General features: G+C 33.6%; 1 protein-coding gene across 1 annotated transcript in view; it reads left to right on the plus strand.

Moving 5' to 3' along the window:
- LOC108750400 (cyclic nucleotide-gated cation channel alpha-3-like) overlaps positions 1-20,075 on the plus strand; it is a 77,247-nt gene that overhangs the window by 33,679 nt on the left and 23,493 nt on the right. The window contains exon 3 of the mRNA XM_018489814.1: positions 19,638-19,903. Within this exon, the coding sequence (XP_018345316.1) occupies positions 19,638-19,903 (266 nt within the window). The remainder of the gene's footprint in view (positions 1-19,637; positions 19,904-20,075) is intronic.

Consider the following 20,075-nt stretch of genomic DNA (forward strand, 5'->3'; position numbering starts at 1 on the left):
GTTAAAATATATATAGTGTTATGATAAAAACTGTACACACAGTTTTGCTATTCCTTTCTGGAAGGATTAACAGGAAATTATATCATAATATTTTCCTTAGATACTTAATACAATCTTTTAAAAATCTAAGAGTTTACCTTTTGTATCCTTCTTGAGGCAGCCAAGGATATAAGGCTTTGTCCTCTCAACTTTCCATTAGACATTCAATGAGTTGCTACGGTTTTATAGGCAATAAAGATCATGAATGAAAAAGGAAGATTTATTCTTTTTAATCTTGTACATAATATTCTACTGGTGATAGGAATGACGTTTTTAAGGTATCAGTGGTGTTAAGGTTCACATAATTCATAATCATTAAAGTAGCAATGTTACTATTACAATCTTTCTAAGTCAGTTTTTGGCTGCGCATGTCACAAAGTTATGAAACTTAAAAAAAGATGATTAAAATTATCAGATTTTGGCCTAAATGATGGAATCTTTTTTATATACCTTTTCTTTTTTATACACCTTTTCTATTTTTTGATGTGCTCAATTATTTGTAAACGTTTATTTTAAACTGATCTGATGGGAATATATTGCCAATAGCATTAAAAGTGGTACAATTTCGTCGAAATCTGATCTTTGATTGCAATTTTCAATATTTTCCCATCAATTTAGCCTGAAATTAATGTTTGGAAAATTCCACTACCGTATAATTTATGTTCTATATACTACAGCCTTAAAGAGTGGAAACAATTGTATAAATATCTTTATTTATATTAACCATTATGTAAATATTATGTAAATATTTAAGTTATATAAATATCTTTAATACCATGTATTTTCTTTCTAATCGAAAATTGTATTATCTGTATAATTGTTTTCTTAATATCAGTTTATATTTCTGTTTTATGTCGATATTGGATTTCAATGCCCCGTCGAATCCAAAGATAAAGAATTCGATTAAAATCTAATCTAGTTTGCAACGCGCCGTGTAATGCATTCACTAATTTGATAAAAGCTTTGACAATCAACGGGTAACACGAGGCAGATGGAAATCAAGTCCACACTGTGACAATCTATCTAACCAGGCATCGTTGCTTCGATATCGATCGTGCGGATAAATAATATGATGTGCATCAGCTCATACCTCAAGCAACATATACGCGAGTTGTATTGACGAAAAGACCCGAATATATAAAAAATATATCTTTCATAAAAAAACCTATAAAGTTAGAAATTTGTTTCAATATATTTTATATAAAAAAAAATCTATAAATCAAATTCATAAACAAATTGATTTGTAGCTTATTGTCGACAGATATTAAATGTCTTCAACATCGAGATTATTACTATTTATTTGATCACGAGTTGAATAACCAATGATGTACGTTTCCATCGATCTCGCTTGACAAAAAGCTGATAAATCGTAGGAAAAGCGATTAACTCGATGTCATTAATTTACTCTCCGAATGAGATTATTGAAAATGAACATCGAAGTTGTGTACGCCGGAGCTTATTATCAAACTCATTTCCGTATTGAAATCGCTATCAATATTAAAATTATCATATTTTCGACAACAACAAGTTTTATTCATAATCAATTAAGCTTTTGCTAAAGGTAACAAGAGTTAAAATAATGCTTGTATCTGCATCTTGTAATTTATTAAGTCAAAGTAGCAACGAACAAAATACTTATTTCGCTTTACCAGATATAAACAGCAACGATGTTATAATAATTACAATCGCATCATGAAGTTTCAAGTCTTTTCAGGAAACTTAAGAAAATTGTGATATAATTCAAAAAAGGTAAAACAGGTCTCTCGTGGAAACAAAAGAAGAAAGGGATAAACTTTTACCTATTTTAAAACTTTTTATAATGGATAACTTTTACTCGAAACTTTTTCTAGTAACGCATGGTTTAAATGTTGTAGCACCTCAGCAAATATCTGCAAAAGTTTTGGGATGAAAGCGAAGTTCATGAAAAGTATCAATGTCACGTCGTATCTTACTATTTTTCTTCTTTCATCCAGAAATACGTTTAAGAAGACAAAAAGGAAATTTTTCTAAAAAAAACAGGAAAATTAAGAAAAATTTTATTATAGAATCTTTATATATAATTATTTTTTTTACACTATAAAGACATTTTTCTTTTAGAGATAGAGTTCTCCGTAACAAGCTCTACTGAACATGCAAACACTACTTTATGTCACTTAAAAGTGTAAATCGTAAAACGGTTTGGATGATTAATTGCGGATGAAACACCAGGGATCAAAAGGACTCGCATGTCATGAAAATTTCCATAGAGGCATCTCTGAACAGAGATTGCCGCAATACGAGGCGAGCAAATATTTGGTTGTACTCGCGGATGCTGCGAAGCTCGAATTTTCAGGGTGCGAGTACATTTGTGAAAGCAACTTGGTTACGTATCTATCGGTCACGCGTGCGCGTGTCCGTGCCATGTACGTGTCAGCGGCTTACAGACTTTCAACGTACCTTGTTGACAGGATCAACCGACGACGAAACTGGTATACTCGTATCTCTACTTCACTGCAACCATTTTCAACCAACAAAAAGTATTTTTTATTCGCCAAGCTCGATCAATTTTGCCGCGAATTGGTTTATGTGTCGAGCGATACAATTGTTTTAACATTGTAACAATCTACCGAATAGCTCTCATGCGAATTGAAATTATCTTTTACAATACAAATTTAATATAAAGAAATATTTCAAGTTAAATTTTGTCATAATCTCATTAAAATAACGTTTTATATCTCTTATCCTATAAAAATGAAATTATTTTAAAATATTTAATTATACAAAAATCTGAAATGATATATTTTATTTTTATTTGAATTATTGAATATTGATAAAATTATTTGAATGATTATTTGAGCAAAAAGTAAACAAGTTTTAGTAATTAATTAAACAATGAAAACGAATGATCAATTTTATATTATCCATTTATGAGATCTGATGAATAATTAATTGAAAACCGTATGACGAATTTAAACTAAAGGCAAAATTTTATATTAATCAAAATTAATCCTACATTGTGCAGAAAAGACTTGGAACTGGATATATAAATTAATGCAAAATCATAAATTTGTGTTAGTTGATGCAAGCATTAATCAAGCTATCAAAATTTTCAACATCTTTAGAGAGTAATGTGTGTTCAGTAATTTTTAGCAATTTTTTCTGATTTTATTGCAACATTTTATTAATGTACTGCATACTATTATTATAATCAATACTGTAATTTCAGATTAGCATAAATTGTGAGTTGCGTGAAAGAAAATGAAGTAATTGAAATATTTTTCAAGTAATAATTTTTTCCTACCACCTTTGATCGACGCAGGTGCGTTTATAAAGAAGTAATGCATTTTCTAAGAGGAATGGAATATGCAAGCGAAAACAGAGTTTCGGAAAGTTTTAGCAGTCTCCAAAGCTCGACCCGCCAACAGGCTGAAAGTTTCTTCAGAAATTCGGTGGAAGCTTCTACAGCAAAATTTCTTATATTCGCTATCAGAGATAAAAGTACGAAAGATATAGCAATTTGTATCGAGCGATTTTTAGTGGAAACGTACTCTTTCTTACACAAAAACAGATTTTAAGACAAAAAAGATTTTATAGAGATTAAAGTACCCTTTATAAAGTAGCTTTTCATTACGGTTTTTAATAAAATTTGTTTTATAAGATGCTGTACGTAATATTATATATTATATATACATTGCAAAAAGATTTATTTTTGATGAAATAAATCTGATTATTTAATCTTTTTAAATTTATTATAGATTTGATTATAAATATTATAATGAAAAAAATAGTATAATTTAATTTTAATTTCAAATCTTAAATATTTTCGCGCGCGCGAAAAGAAAAATAAAGACGATACTGAACGAAATAATCTATAAAAGTAATAGACTAAGTTTAATTATTGATATTTATCCAATAATCATAAAATGCATCGCTGCTTTTTTTTATTCGTGCCAACTTAAATTTTATAGACATTCTAATCGCGTATTTATATAATATTATATAATATTATTCTGATATATGCGAAAGATCTCTTGAATAAATAAATTAAATTGAAAGTACATTTGTCTTATGTGGTTTGAATTTTCTATGCTCATGAACACTTTAAAAAATTCAACATAATATCGGATCCAAAATCTACGTTTACTCGATACATTTATTGACCATTTCGTCTTTCCGTTTGTATGCATGGAACATCCCTGCTTAACAGGACGATCGCGTAAGCCGTTGAAAAGATTCCGAAAGCAGGTGCTTGCGCCATCCGCGACTTGCATAAGAAAAATGCACAGAATTCCCTCGGGAAAATGCTTTTGCATTAACTTTTTGAAATAGGATATCAAGAAAGAATATCACACACATACCTTTATAGATATACTTTCGAAATAAGCTTCAGCAGATAATAGAAATCTATGTTTTCACATCTTTTTTTTATTTATATACCTAATTTTTGTAGTTTATTTATTGCATATTTAATGTAGTTTGCGTTTTTTTCTCGATATATATTAAATGCATTTACGTATCATCGTTTCAATTTTTATTAACTACTATTAGTAAAAACTAAATTTTTTACGTTGCAAAATTCCGATGCGCCACCACTTGATTGCTTCACATACATGTGTATCAAATACCGGTGAAATCCAATCGAGATAGATTTATAGGAAGAACCGCGAAATTTCGAGTATATTATTTACAAAAATATAATTCGACAAGTTATATCTAAAACGCGCGAACGAGTGGTGCCCGATGCATCGAGCCGAATGTTTAAGTGTTATGGCATCCACAAATTAATAGTTTGTGAATTAATAAATTGTAAGTGCAAACGCGCGTAATGAAAACCAATGGCACGTGCCATAAGCGCGATACAATCCTGTTGTAATCCTGTACTCGCACACCGTTCTAGAAAGCTACCAGGCGGCTTGAATAGAAAACACTCGTGGCTTTTATTTTTCATGGTAATAGGATATCCTATTTTTTGTTATAAAATTTTTTCCAACCGAAAAATATTGGCTAACGACGTAACAACGTGTTTCTGTGCCATACAGTTTCCGAGGTAATGTTGTTGATATACAGATCGTAACTTCTCTGGAAATTTCATCCATACTTTTATAATAAAAACTTCAACCATCCTGAAACCGTCACATGACTTTAACGATATTTTATATACGGAATTGTGTATAACTTTACGTTTTCTTTTTTTTAGATTCAGTCAGACATTTGGAAACTGTAACGCATTTATACGAGAAAAGGAGAGAAAGTTGTTCACGAAGTTTGTTTTGCTCTTGAATTTGGCACGTGTAATGTATTGTTTCGATTATTCGAAACAGGCGCATGCGTGTCCAATGAATCGATCCTATCTTGGAGTTATTGAAGGGTTGTCGTTGTTATCACACTTCTAAGGCGCCAGGAAGTATGCTCAAGCGTTAACCCGATAATGATGTAATTAGTTCCGAGATAGTCCGCATCAGTCGTCGATAATAGTATCATTCGTTCAATAGATTGACATATATTTTACATGTACTATTTTATTTCTTTCTGTACTATCTTCCTTTTCTTCTCAGACGGTATTTTAAAGAGAGAATATGAATTTTTATCGAGGAATTTATATATATAGTATATGTATAAAACATTATAAAACCATGTATAAAACATTAAAATTGACTTAATTCGAGGATGATCGAGATTTATTTATATTTTATTTATAAGATGCACAAAAAGAAATACATTTTATTTTGTTATAGATAATAATATAACAGATTAACTTAACAATTTTTTCATTTTGTGTTAAAAAACAAATTTCAAAATAAATTATTTAGATTTTTTACTAAACAACAATTTTGATAAAATACGATATTTTCCTTCTCTGATTTTTTTCTGTGTAATATTTCTTTTCAATATAAATTATACTATACTAATAAATCCAAAATATAAAAATACTTATTTGTACAATACATTATTAATTTACATAAGCACTTTAATTATTCTGTCTCAGTCAGAATAAAAACTAAAAAATTTCTCATTTTACTAAATGTCTATATCATGATTAAAATCTCTCAAAAGTATTGACATTTTATTTAACAAAAAATAGTTATAATTATTTCATTCATGATTACAAAATCTACTATCGCGATTTATAAAAGAAAGAATTAATTGATGCTGTTGCTCTTTGTGTCAAGAGCAGGATCGAACAAATTCTTTACGAGTTTATCGATTATAGAAAAGAATCTTCATAACACAAGAATGCACCTGATTCTGCTGCCTCAGCATTAAGGCCAATGGCACTATCCTGCGCTTTGTTGAGTACATAGGTACTTTTGTGTGCACGTTTGAAAAATCGCAATAGGAATGCAACAGATAAATGGAAATCCGCGTTCGCCTCTCGCGTGTGAATCCGAAACTTAAATAAGAAACGCGATCGATGTTACGGTCCATCGTAGCTGCATAAATATTCCGGAAATCACACGAGAGATCGACTTCGGGGATATTACTCGTCAGATTTATCCGAATCCGCCGTAAAATTCAGACGACCAACTGCAAATGCATTTTGCAATCGTTGCAACGCGCAATTTACAGATGCGAGAATAAAATAATATACCATGGAAATAATATAGCATTTTTACGTGCGTGCTTAGCGTAGCCTGTACTGTTTTATGTAAAGATAATTTTTTAATTTTAAATGAAAATTTAAGGTTTTTGTACATTAAACTTTCAAGACTGAGATGAGCACATATTAAGGTTTTACCTCTTTCGTATATTAGATCTTTGTGAAATGGAATTCTATCTATTAATTTTACATAGAATTTTACTTTTGCATAATAAAATTGCAATTATTAATATAATATAAATTGCAAAATTCCCCGCATTGACAAAATATTAACATTTTATTTTAACAAAAAGTACTCAAGCAGCAATAATTATTTCATTTTGATTGAAGATTGAGAGAAGATTGAAGTGGTTGATTTCATAAATCAAACTTTCAAGATTGAAATGCACATATTAAGATTTTATCGTTTAATATCATATATTGGATTTTTGTCAAGTGGAATTTTACTTAATAACTTCACCTAGAATTTTACATTTGCGTATGGCATTTATAAATATTGACATTTTACTTTAATAAAAAGTATTCAGGTTACAACGTATGTATATAAAATTTTTGAATTTTGATTGAAAATTCAAGGTACAATTTCTGTAAATTAAACTTTCGAGATTGAGATGCACATATATTAAGATTTTATTTCTTTATTTCGCGTATTAGATCTTTGTCAAGTGGAATTTTACCTATTAATTTTATCTAGAATTTTACCTTCTCATATATAACAAAGTATTAATATTTTATTTTAACAAAAATCTTCAAATAGTAATAATAATTATTTAACTTTGAAAAAAAATTTAGTTTTCTTAAATTAAACTTTTCCGATCGAAAATATTAAAATACACATATTAACACTTTATATCTCCTTATTTCGCATATTGATCTTTATCAGGTGAAATTACACTAAGTAATTTTACTTAGAATCGTACCTTCGCATATATCAAAATATTTAAAATATTAAAATACTAAAATTCTAAATATTTGTTTAAAAAAATTAATTTTAAATTTAATCGAGATATCTACATGGGATACGCGCGTGGATTTGTAGCTAGTCTATACACTCGTGAAAATCTAGAAGCTTTCTAGATCAAAAATTCCCGGAAGCGCATCCAAATCCAAGTTGAAAATCTGAAATTCTCGGAAGCACACGAAATTCGCAACCGTATTACACCGGAGTCAAATCCGTCACCAGATTGTGTGCGCGGGCGAAGATGTACTTCTCGGCGCCTCGTCTGCGTCCGGGGACGACGACAACGTGTCGGAGTGCACGCTTGTGTTGGAAAATGCCGCCATGACGTCGAGTTGTTGCGAATGAAATAAACGCGCAGAGTTTCGTAAACATACAATACAGAGATGAACTCACCGTGCCCGACGTTACCAGCACCGTTACACCCTCTCGTCTTGCTCGCTCCGTTCTGCGTCGTCGTTCGTCGCACATACAGATGTCCCTCGAGGTGGCGGCCCACCCTGCCGACCGTTCAGGAGCGTCACGTAAAAGCACGAGACAACCAACGCGGATTACGAGACGACCGCTTATCAGTTCACGCAGCACTCTTAAAACACGCGAGACATAGCAATCGCGTGCCGCCCGCCATGTTGGAATGTTTCGATGCGCGTCGCTTGAATTCGAACTCGCGGCAACTTCAACCGGTTACGTCACGGCAGCTTCAAGTGGCTACGCCGCGACTTTCCCGCGCAGCGATTTACGCGAGATTCGCAACATACGGCACACGACGTGTCGAGACTGCTGAGCACCTTCAAAGCGCGAGAAGCAGGTAATAATTGTTTATCGGATTTCTTCAATTATTAATAGGGCTCACCTCAGTGTTAAATAAGTCACTCTCAGTCTCTGACGGGAATCTAATTTCCATCGTAAACGCTCCAAAAGGAACACGAAAGACGTGGCGTAGCGCCACGCGTCATCCGACTTCTGAAATGTAATAAGTATGCCGCGTGCGTTACTGAGAATACTAAGCAATCGCGCTAGTCAAAACAAATTCCCGTACGTTCTCACGGCAATAATAACAACCGTTACCGGCGTCGCGCAGTTCGGTCTCTGAAAAACAAACAATCTTTTCAACGTCGCGAATGTCGTGTCATTGGCTGTGTTTCGTAGAAAAGCAGGTTTGCAACCGTTCTCAGATTTTTTAATATGATTGGTTTCTGCCCTTAGTTTCTTTTACTAGATTTAAATGTTAAACAAATCACAATTGTATATTAAAGAATCTTACACAGTTGTTTAATAAGCTTTAGACGTAAAAAATCAACTGATTATAGTCGATTCTCTCTACATTTGATTCTGGTTGATCAATATCTTATCAATAGCTTAAAACTTTACATCTACTATGTTTTGGGATTTATTTTTTATGGGAAGAACGATTTTGCTAAACTATTTAAAAATTTAGTTAGATATAAATCTGAAAATAAATTTTGTTAGACTATCAAAATAATTATGTAGAACGTTCAAGCTGATAGTCAGAATGTTAAAACTTTTTGCAGAATTGTTCATTATGTTTGAGTGTCTTACATAATAATTTTAATAGTATAAAATTATTTTCAGATTTGTATTCTAAATGCTCATTTTAGCTAAACTGTCCTTTCTGTGTAGATTAGTGCTATTCCAGGTTTGTAATTCTTGCATTGGCTTGACGTGTATTTACACCTATTGCTTTTGTGGTAGAAACAACTTAGCAAACACTAATTAACTCTAACATAACTCTTAGTTATAAATTTCCACTTAACAATATAACATGTAACAGTTATATAATATGTAAAGTTATAATGTTCAGTGGGAAATTATAACCAACAATTATGTTATTGTTGGTGTTTGTGCTAAGTTGTTAATAGAAAAGGGGGAAACAAGCGTAAACGCTGATACATCAGTCATTGTTCAAAGTTAGAAATCTTAAATAGTATTATTTTAGGCCGATATTCATAAACGATTCTTATATTAAAAATTGTCTTAATATTATCTTAATAAGCTTTCTACAATAAGTAATTATCTCAAATTTAAATCTTAAATCGTAAGAAATTGATCAATCTTAGTCAATTATTCTTTTCGACTGTAAAGGGTCCTCTATATAGAAGTAGATGATTGTCGAGTCTTAAGTCGTAGGAAACCAACTAATCACAATCAAATATAAGGAGAATACTCGATTAGAATTGGTCAGTTTCCTACGACTTAAAACTCCACGACCGTCTACGACTTCTATGTAGAGGACTCTTAATTGTTCAATTTCTTACGACTTAAGACTTAAAGCTTAGGTAATAAGTTATTATAAAAAGCCTATTACGGTACGTCTTACAGTTAGAGGCGATTTACAATAAGTTGCGAACACTCCGTTAACAGCTAATTAGAAGCATCACAAATTACTACACTTCTGATTGGCTGTTGCAAAGCATTGCTAATTACGTGCATTTACAACTTATTGTAAACCACGCTTTATTAATACGAGAAGAAATCGTAGCGATCGTAGGATCTTACGTCGTAAAAAATTGACTAATCATAATCGATTATTCTTCTTATGGACTGTGACTGATTAATTTTCTACATACTTGTAGATCGCTACGACTTTTATTGTAGATCCCGCGTAACGGAAAATGTGTGCGGGCAATTCTAAATACTCGGATATCGATAGGCGCGTTCGGGAGGTGGGGGGGGGGGGAATGAAGTAGTCAACTTGACGCACTGCGTATCGACGTGTGACGCGGCGCTGACTTCTCGACGTAGTTGGAACACCGATGTGACGCGGCGCGGTGTGAATAGTCGGATTCGCAACGCGTGGCTCGTGAATATTTCGGAAATACGCCGTTTCCGTCTCTATGGACCAATTCGTAGAACCAATTTGTTCGTTTCAGCCTCACGTCATCGCCGAGCGTATCGTTTTCTCGCCTGCTCTTCAATATGTCTCAGGTATTTGAAAACATATCTATTGATATTGCGAATTCCTTCGCTTTTTCGATCATTTTTGCTTCGATACGCCAACGCCGCCCCCCCCTTCACCCCCGTATCATACCCACGCCTGGAGCTTGCCCCGAGACCGGAATTTAATCTTGTAAAAAGGGAGCTCGTGAGAGATAGAGACGATACGGGACGAGCTATGAAATCTGCGCGACATGACGTTGATTATTTCTGCGAATCGAACGCGCCGTCGAAAGCGTCTCCGCCAACGGTCAATACGTTCAATCCACTGTCGTTTATGACGCGTATTTAATTAGCAAATTTTAATAGGGGAATTCGTTTTGAGAGGGGGAGGGAGGGGGAGGAAAAGAATACCGCGGTGCCGCCTGTTATATCGATCGCGTTTTTATTTTCGCAAATTAAACGAGAGGGCATGACAACGCGCGATTGACGAGAACAAAATGCCGTCATAAAAATTTTCTCGACTCTCCTCTCAATATGATATACGTTATATATTTGTGCTTCCGCTCTATTTGCGATTAATTTACATTATTAATCCATATTATTAATTCATATTAATTCAGCTCACGCATGACCAAATTTTAAGCGAAACGCTTTCCCTTCTTGCCCTCCCCCTTGCTGGGTGAGAGACGAGGATATAAAGTGTTCTAGTTTAATAAAATTATTAGCTTAATAATCGTACGGAAATACGAAGCTGTATATTTATGATAAATAGCACGATATGCCGGTATTCGCCGCGGACGAAAGTACATATTTTGCGCGCGGCAGCGGCATTAATTCAATTGCATCGGGACAGCAAATTCCATAATGAAAATATTTCACATTCTGGCTAGAGTAAATACGGACACGAAACTATGAATTAACCGGGTAACGAAATATAATGTACTATTATTTATACACATTGAGGTCGCGTATGCACTCATCCGCGAATTATCGTTAAAAGATGGAAAATCGCCAAATTATTCGGCATATCCGTCGGAATATCGATAATTAATTGTACCAGCAGATATATGTGCACATGTTATTTCATCCAATTGACAATATCCGCTTATGCTCTTTCCCATATCAATTTAACTTGCCGTAATTGAAGTCTCACGTTCAGTTAATTTTTATTGGAAAAAAAAACAGATACGTGCGCTTATCCTGTCGCACGTTCGTCGAGGTTTTTGGTGCGTATTGGAATTTTATGGAACGAGTTTGACGAAATTGTGGACGAGTCAGCTCAATGGGAAAAATCTAAAACTTGGAACACTAGCACGTCCAACGTGAAAATAGATGTGTCAAGTGCGACATAAATACCTTCACCGCGCGCGAACGGCCAGCCGATAACCGTATATTTTTAGTACTTATTTGCAGGCGTCCCGCGCATAATATCGATATTGCAATTTCTGCCGGCACAAGATACTAATAGCTGTTTTTCTGCGCATCTACATATCGATTCACAGACACACGCACGATGCAGAACGTAGTAAAGTATGTAGATAGAGGTGTGAGAAAATTTGTGTTTGCTAATCACATAGTTCGAAGAGAGAAAGAGAGAGAAAGAGAGAGAGAAATCTTCTTTTTGCATTTTCCTAGAATTGCGAGGAAAGATAATTGAACTAAAAACGGTGCGACGCGTCCTGCAACTGTTCCATCTAAATGCTAAAACAAGTCACTACCATTACTGCACTCGGTACAGTTCAATTATGAATAATTACGGCAAAATTGCATTTAGTAATTACATGTGTAACATGCGAATAATTTGTGTCTTTCCGATTGATCTGAGTGCAACTTTGCGTCCACAGTTTTCTCGTTTGAATTTCTATTGCAAAGGGAAAGAAATACAATATCCTCAAAGTAGCATTTAGTTACGATAGTGAATAATTTTTATAAATTTTCATGACTGTAGAAAGTCTGCGTATTAACTAATTAAAGAGAGTAAAGGAACTTTTACATAATTCGAGTGCGGTACTTTCAAAATTTTCACAAGAGAATCCGGTATCGAATTATAGTAAGCTTAAATAACAAAATATGCAATTATCATGTGCAAATATTAAGAGATGGTTGTCGAAAATTTTAAAACACACTCCATAAATATATTTCAAAATTTTGTATCTTCATGTGTTTTCGTATTTTTCAAATTCCACGTAAAAGTTCGAATGTCATAATATTATTTCTTTCATCAGAGAAAACATGGAAGACGTTTTAATTAGTTTGTTGAAAAAAAAGGATATTGTCGCATTTGGTGACAGCATTTTCAGCAACGTAAAGTGCTTTCGACTTTGATCTTATTTTACGATTTTGAAATATAACGTGGAATTTTGTTGGGTAGGACGGTTTTCTAGAAAAAGGTTTACTTTCTTTAAGTACGCTAATTGCATTTTAACACAGCTCGTCTTTGTCAGATATTATTTTATACTTTCTCGCGACGTTTTTGTATTGTCTCTCGCCGTCCGCATATATTTTCATTTACAGTTGCGAATCGCCGTGTTATTTTCTTATAAAAGATGTTTCCGTTTAATATCTTTAAAATGAAGTTAATGCAGTATGCTAGCTAAATTATATTGCTACGTGGTTGGGAATTTCGTCTCTCTAGTTAATTTCATCGAAAAATTTTATGTAGAAACTTTGATAAAAAAAAAAGAATTTTTGCATCCAGATAGCCTTGTTGCAACGCGCTGCTTTTAGTCCAATTATCTTTCCATTGTAAAACTTTTGTATACGTTACGTTGTGTCCAAGTATATTGATGCCATGCATATCACTGAAATTTTGCGGGAGATCTACCGTTTGTTTTACTACTCCACTCTGGTCTAGTTTATGGAGTCTACTATTATTTCAGTTTACGATCTCTGTTAGAACCAAAAGAGATTAGTATAGCTCTTCTGTAATACGAACTGTTACCAATTAAATATATATTGGCTCTATTGCTGTTGCAAGACGCATTATATTAACAATGGCGAGAATAACTATGATCACTTGTTAGACTGTTTGTCGTAAATTGCGACATTAGTTCAAACTAACTTCGACGTAAATTTTAATGGGAAATTTTAACTTTCCAATCATATTCAGTTTACAGTTACATGTTTGATAATGATGTCAGTATAACGAACTTCAAAATGGCAGTATACACTGCATGGATGATATGAAACATATATTATAATTTATTCACTAATATTATATACAATAGTTAAATTTTAACAAATGGGAAACTATTAGAATTAACGATTAACATTAAAGTAAACGTTTCATTGACCGGATATGTATTTGTATATATCCGAACATTTACACAAAATTTTATTTGTTTGTATTATTGATAATCTGAAATCCTATTTATAATATAATAATATTAATTGTAATAGTATTAATTGTAATCTTTATATACGATTAAATCATAATACTACAATAAAAAAGCATTTGAGAGATTAATAATAATAAATTTTGTATAAAAGTGTTCTCAGCATAAATTCAAAAACAGAATAATTCTTTTTTTGTTAAAAGAGGCAATCTTTGTGGAATCTAATGTGTCGTGGATTTATCTAGTAGTTTTATCTAGCTTATTCATTCAGAAGTGATTCGCTAGTCTGTTTATTTTTTCACTAGTATTCATTCACTCCGCGTTTTACACGCTCGATAACGCGTAAAACTGATGCGCTACTCTTGTTGCCGAAGTTTACGCGGTCCGACAGATATTCTGCGAATATTGGTGACGGTACTTTAAAAAGAACGATCTGCGTAGCCGAATGCAACGTGCCGTTTTATTCATTCTTCAATTGACTTGTGAATCCATCGTTGCACACCCACATACCGAAATACGCGCGGCTTTCTTCTTGAAATGAATATTTCTGTATACCAAAGCACAATAGTCTCTCGCAATAGCCGGCATTTTTCGTAGTAACTCTGAAAGCTTATCCGATTCTGTTTCGGCAATCTGAACACCCATTGCCTACCTTCAATATTGTTGTTCCACCCGTCGCGCTTTTTTTTTTCGAGTTCCATTTGTGCTTGTCACGCACTGTCAAAAACACGTCCGAAATGAAATTTCTATCACGCTCTTTATTCCATCGAGAACATACATCCATTTTAATTTTACCTTCAATCTTTGATTCTTTCCCTATTTCTTTTTATCTTATTTCACATTTACTTGTTCAGTATTGATAGTTAAAATACGCATAGGAACAGACATTTTTTTTATGTCGACGTCGCACGCGATTTTTAGAAGAGACAGCGCCAAAATTATCTAGTATATTGTATTTATAATCTGTTTTAGATACAGAATCACGGTGGTTTTAAAAAAAAAAATTGTGACATTTATTAATATTTATAATTTCCATAAATAATGAAATTGTTGACTTATCTAACATCTGTCTAACAGAAATAGAAATAATGACCGTTGTGTGTGTATTATTTGAAAATGAATACATATTGCCTTTTTAGGATTTATGGCACGTATTCTGCGTATCATCATATGTAATCTCTTGACAATTTCTCGTTTTTCTTTAGAAACGAACATCACGATCGATACAACGTCTGTGATAATACGCCCCAATGGTCACACTGTATACGAATTCATCTGGACGACAATATAGAACATTAAACCTTACCCGCTTCACATTTCACTTCAGGTCAACAGTTTGATCTATGCTTAATGATAACATTTTTGAAAAGACATTTTTGAGAACCCTAGTTTATAGTAATTAATTTCTTTATAAAAGCTCACATACTTTGTATTCGAAAATACAAGTAAATCATTGAACAATACATCGCTACAGCTACTTTGTGCGAGATATGAGAAAGCTAATTAAAAAAAATAGAAAAAAATTGAAGTGCAATTTCTGTCATGATAAACATATAAAACAGTATTGTGTCTCGCGCTCATACTCGTTTCAATTTCATTGGCCTTGCCAAGCTGTCGCAACAAAAGGCAATTAACTTTGTTACTTCGCTCCTCGTTGAAAGCTGCGCTTTCTCAATTTTCCCCTCACGGAGATTTCCGTTTAGCCGTTTGGGATGGCGACACTATTAAACTTACTTTTCTTCTACCCGAGAGCGGACTAGAACCTGTCGGTGAAAGGCGGATATTGGAATCGCGATATTTTCATTCGTAAAAGTTTGAAAGCGAATATATACCTTTACATAGAGAAAAGTCGTTCGTCCGTGAGGCGGCATGTTTTGAAAATGACGTGACGTGGCAAACAAACTTTGAGTTTTCGGATTAGCAAGATCGTTACCGCTAATATTCCACAAAATTTCGCACGCATTCGCGTACAGGGTTCATTCGTATTTGAAACTACACATGTACGTGCATGTTGCAATGTGTGACGAGGCTTTATACGCGTTGGAGTTGTTATCAGTCATGCCCATCTTTTTTTTTTACGCGTGACACAAATGGCTAGCAACACACGCAGCCATAAAACATTTTTAGTGCGCCAATGAAAATCTGTATCCGAAGTAAAAAATTTTCGCGCTGTTCTGCATCACAATAATATTTCGATTTCGCAATAAATCACGATTTAGGGTAACTTTGTTTTTGCTTCTCAATTCTTTTTTTTTTTTCTTTTTAGAAAATACCACAACCGCAAAGTCGTCAGAGATCTATAAAAGAGATCTATAAAAGATTTCTCATTTTGAAAATCAGGAAAAAGTGCTGAAAGAGCTCTTGTGCGGACGACACATAACGGTCGTAAATTGCGGTTTATGAGCTACGCTTCGACGTTCCTCTTTTGTTTTCGATTAACATTTTAAAATGCGCAACGCGCACATCGCCGCACAAATTGCCATCAGAAAGGATCAACCGGGAAGTCCGCCAAGCAGGCCAGGTCGATAAAGTTCGGCATAAAGACCGCGCATTTCCGGAGCACGTAAATTCGGTTCGGAGAGTCGTACACTCATTGCTAACATAATTGTATCGCGTTGCATGTACGTATGTCGTGTGTACGTTTACCTGAACACAATATTTGCGTTCTGTCGGTCTTTGAGAGAGAGCTGTACAATGGTCCTCATCCAAAGCATCGACCGCATGACGTCGTGCTTGAAACGCGAATAAACCCGTTCGCGATGCAGCTTCTAGAATTAATTCGTCTCTTGCCATAATGACTGTCGAGCGTGTTGCGCATTATTCATCAGGACCTCCGACTCGATCTGAAATTATTTTAGTCCGCTTACTTGGAGTAAAGCAAGCAAGCTTCGTTTTGAAAAAATTAGAACCTTTAGATTTTTCCTCTCTCTTTCTCTCTCTTTCTCTCTCTCTCTCTCTCTCTCTTCCTCCCTTGTACAGATTAAAATTTCTTGATAGATTTGTTGATCGATTGTATTATTATTAAAAACTTTGATAACAATTTAAAATTAAGATTTATTAATGTGAAGTTATAATCGATATTTTGTTTATAACAATAACGAATACAATCAATAAATAATGCAATTTTTCAATTTTTTATACGTGTCTTTAGTCTTAATTGCTTAAATTTATCTTAGTTCTTCAAAACTTATCCTATTAATCCTCTTGAGAGCCAAAAAGCAATTACTTTTATACCCACTAAACTATGTACTTCCTCTCGGACGTGAGATCTTAACAAGGCACTTTCAGCTTTAATTGAAATCATTTGTCATTGTTTATATGTGATTATATTTATTTATTCTTTGTTGATAAAATATTTTTTTCACATTTTTTTCTACATTCAAAAACGACGTAATGAAAGAAATAAATTGCATTTTTAACGTCTTGTCGCGCCTTGAAAGTTGGTCAAATAAAAATAGATTAATTAGCTGGAATTTATTAGATAATTAACCCATAATTGTAAATTAATTAATCGAGTTAAACAGTTATTTTTTCCGGCACTTGAAAAAATAAACTTCAAAAGGCATCACTCTCTGGCATTATTAAAAGTAAATTCAAGTTCGTTTGACGTCAGCGTATTCGATGAAATTCCTCGCTGCTTGTTTTGCGTAGTGTCATTTTACATCGCATTAACGGGAAAATAACAGAGGAGGGTAATGAAGAGAACGCCGGCGCAGATTTTCTTGCGATCGTTTTTCTCCACCACCTTAATGGAGGACGCCGGGCGCGCGAGCACGAGATTATTTGCGAAATACAGCTCCGGAGAGCAGGAATCTCGTTATGACGTTTCTCGAGTAACACTTCGTTACTTTTGTACAGTGGGTCTCGGTCACGTATTTTCATTCGTCTTTTATTTAATTATTCTCACCCTTTTCCTCATTTTCTTCCATCCGGCTCTCTTTTGATGATGCGAATCTGATCTTTCTCTTTCCGTCTGGTCTCTCTCTCTCTCTCTCTCTCTCTCTCTCTCTCTCGTCAGACGTTTATAAGCCATTATTATGCCAAGCGATTTACAAAGCTGTCACTCAAAACCAGTTGTGTAAAAACAAAAAGTTTTAAATGTTGTCCCGTGTTGATTAGCAAAATTAATTTTTTGCTTATAGAAAGATATAACACGATACAGTATTGATCTTTTCACACTTTTGTAGCTGTAGATACAATACGAGAATTGTCGGAATGTAAAAATTTGTATCCGATCAGGAACAAATCACAGCATTTTGCGCAGGGAGAAAATTATCTGACAATGCACGATAACTTCTTCCATCGAGATTTATTCCCTGTTAAACGGATTTATGGAACGACAGGAGCGAAACGCGAGCTTTCTCCGCACGGATTTTGTGCCCTTATCATGTCACGCCTCGTTACTATCTAGCAAAAGTGGATGAGCCGTAATCTCGTGCTGCAAGAAAACGGGGCTTGTGCCGTTTCGTTGCAGTCTCTTTGACGTTGCAGGTGTCATCGCGAACGAAGATAATACTAGGATATGCTGCATCTCCGCGGAAACTTGCTTATTTCTCTTCTCGCATTTCCAATGAGATTCACAGTGCTTGGCCTTGAATTCATGTGCCGAGACAGCATTTCTAACGTAAATTCGGATTATCCATTTAACAAGGAATATTTAACAGAAAATTTGAAGACAATAAACGAAAGATTGTACATTATGAATTTTAAAATCAAACATTTTAATCGCTCTTTTACGAATCCTTTATGAATGTTAATAAAATCTTATTACAAAATTGTTATTGAAATTAAATTTATAATTATTTATTATAATTTATTATATAATTAAATATTTATTGTAATTGATTATAATTTTATTATATTTTATTAAAGAATTGTAAGTATAAGTTTCTAAAAAAGATCTTTTTATTTTCCACATTCTCACATCAGTCACTCTTTGTTATTCTCATATACATTATACTTTATTTTATTACGTTACATAGAAAATTCTTGACTTATGAGAATATTAAACTATCCGATTGTGAATAGAAAGACAGAATCTTTACACACATTAAAAATTCTTAATATTTTTACTGAAATAACATTTCCTGTCTCTATATATTTATTTTCTCTGTATATATTAATTTTATTAAATATCTTGTTAGAAAATAAGAAAACAGAATTATGCTATACAATATATTGTATAGCAAAAGCAGAAATAAGAGAAATGATAATAAAAGAGATGAGATTGAGAATTATTAAGAACTATTAAGAATTTAGAAAATATATATGTATTATATAGATTATATAATAAAAATTATTATTTAATGACACTGTAAATACTTTTTAGTATTTACAGATTTCCACAGAAAATACTAAAACGGCTTCAGTCATTTCCCATAATTTCTAAGATGCTGAATCCAGTTTCCAAATTGTTCATCACGTCACATATCAAAGTTATAATATACTAAAGTATTTAAAAAATAGTCCTTTCTTACACTTTTAACTGCCAATTTCTCAAAATTGTGATATAATGGAGCAATTTGAAAACCGAATTTGTATTCAGCATTTAAAAAACTGTGAAATTATTTGTCTCGATCCTGTGTTTAAAAAAAAATTTTTGTTTATGAAACAATGTAATCAATACATAATAGAAGTCTCTATATTATAAGTTTCAAAAGCTTAAAGGTCAGAAAAGATTTCTTCAATTGGTCGCAGTTATCGTGAATGTTCACGAAAAGAGAAAATATTTCAAAATGATAGAAAGAGTTCTAAAACGATATCTAGAAAGTCTCATAGGTCGAGTTAAAAGGGAATCGTCGTTTACGGCTCTCATCGTTTGATGTTGCAGGTGTCATTACAGGCGGGGTGAGGCATCGTCTGAGCGGCGGTTCCGCGTCCGCCCTGAGCTACGGGGGCGAGAAGTACGGCAGAAGCGGAAGGTCCGGCGACGGTAGGACCGGTGGCGGTAGGGAGAAAGAGGATGACACCAAGAGTGCAGATAACGTATCCAGAGGGGTTTTACCCTCGAGGCAGAGCCTCTTGGACCTCGTCAGCGGTAAATTCATGGGCCGACACACACCCACTCACCACTACTACTATCAGCAGCAGCAGCAGGTTGGTTACCGCCCGCGATCGCGCGATAAAATATTCGTTTCACTGCCACACTCGCTGAAGAAACTCCCAAGCAGGACATTTTACGAGTGAACTCGCCGAAATTGAGCACTTCGATAGTCGTCAAATATTTCCTCGAATCTGATTTTGAATAGGTTTTCTATATATATATATA

This window comes from Trachymyrmex septentrionalis, unplaced genomic scaffold, assembly GCF_001594115.1.
Source record: "Trachymyrmex septentrionalis isolate Tsep2-gDNA-1 unplaced genomic scaffold, Tsep1.0 scaffold37, whole genome shotgun sequence".
NCBI lineage: Eukaryota > Metazoa > Arthropoda > Insecta > Hymenoptera > Formicidae > Trachymyrmex > Trachymyrmex septentrionalis.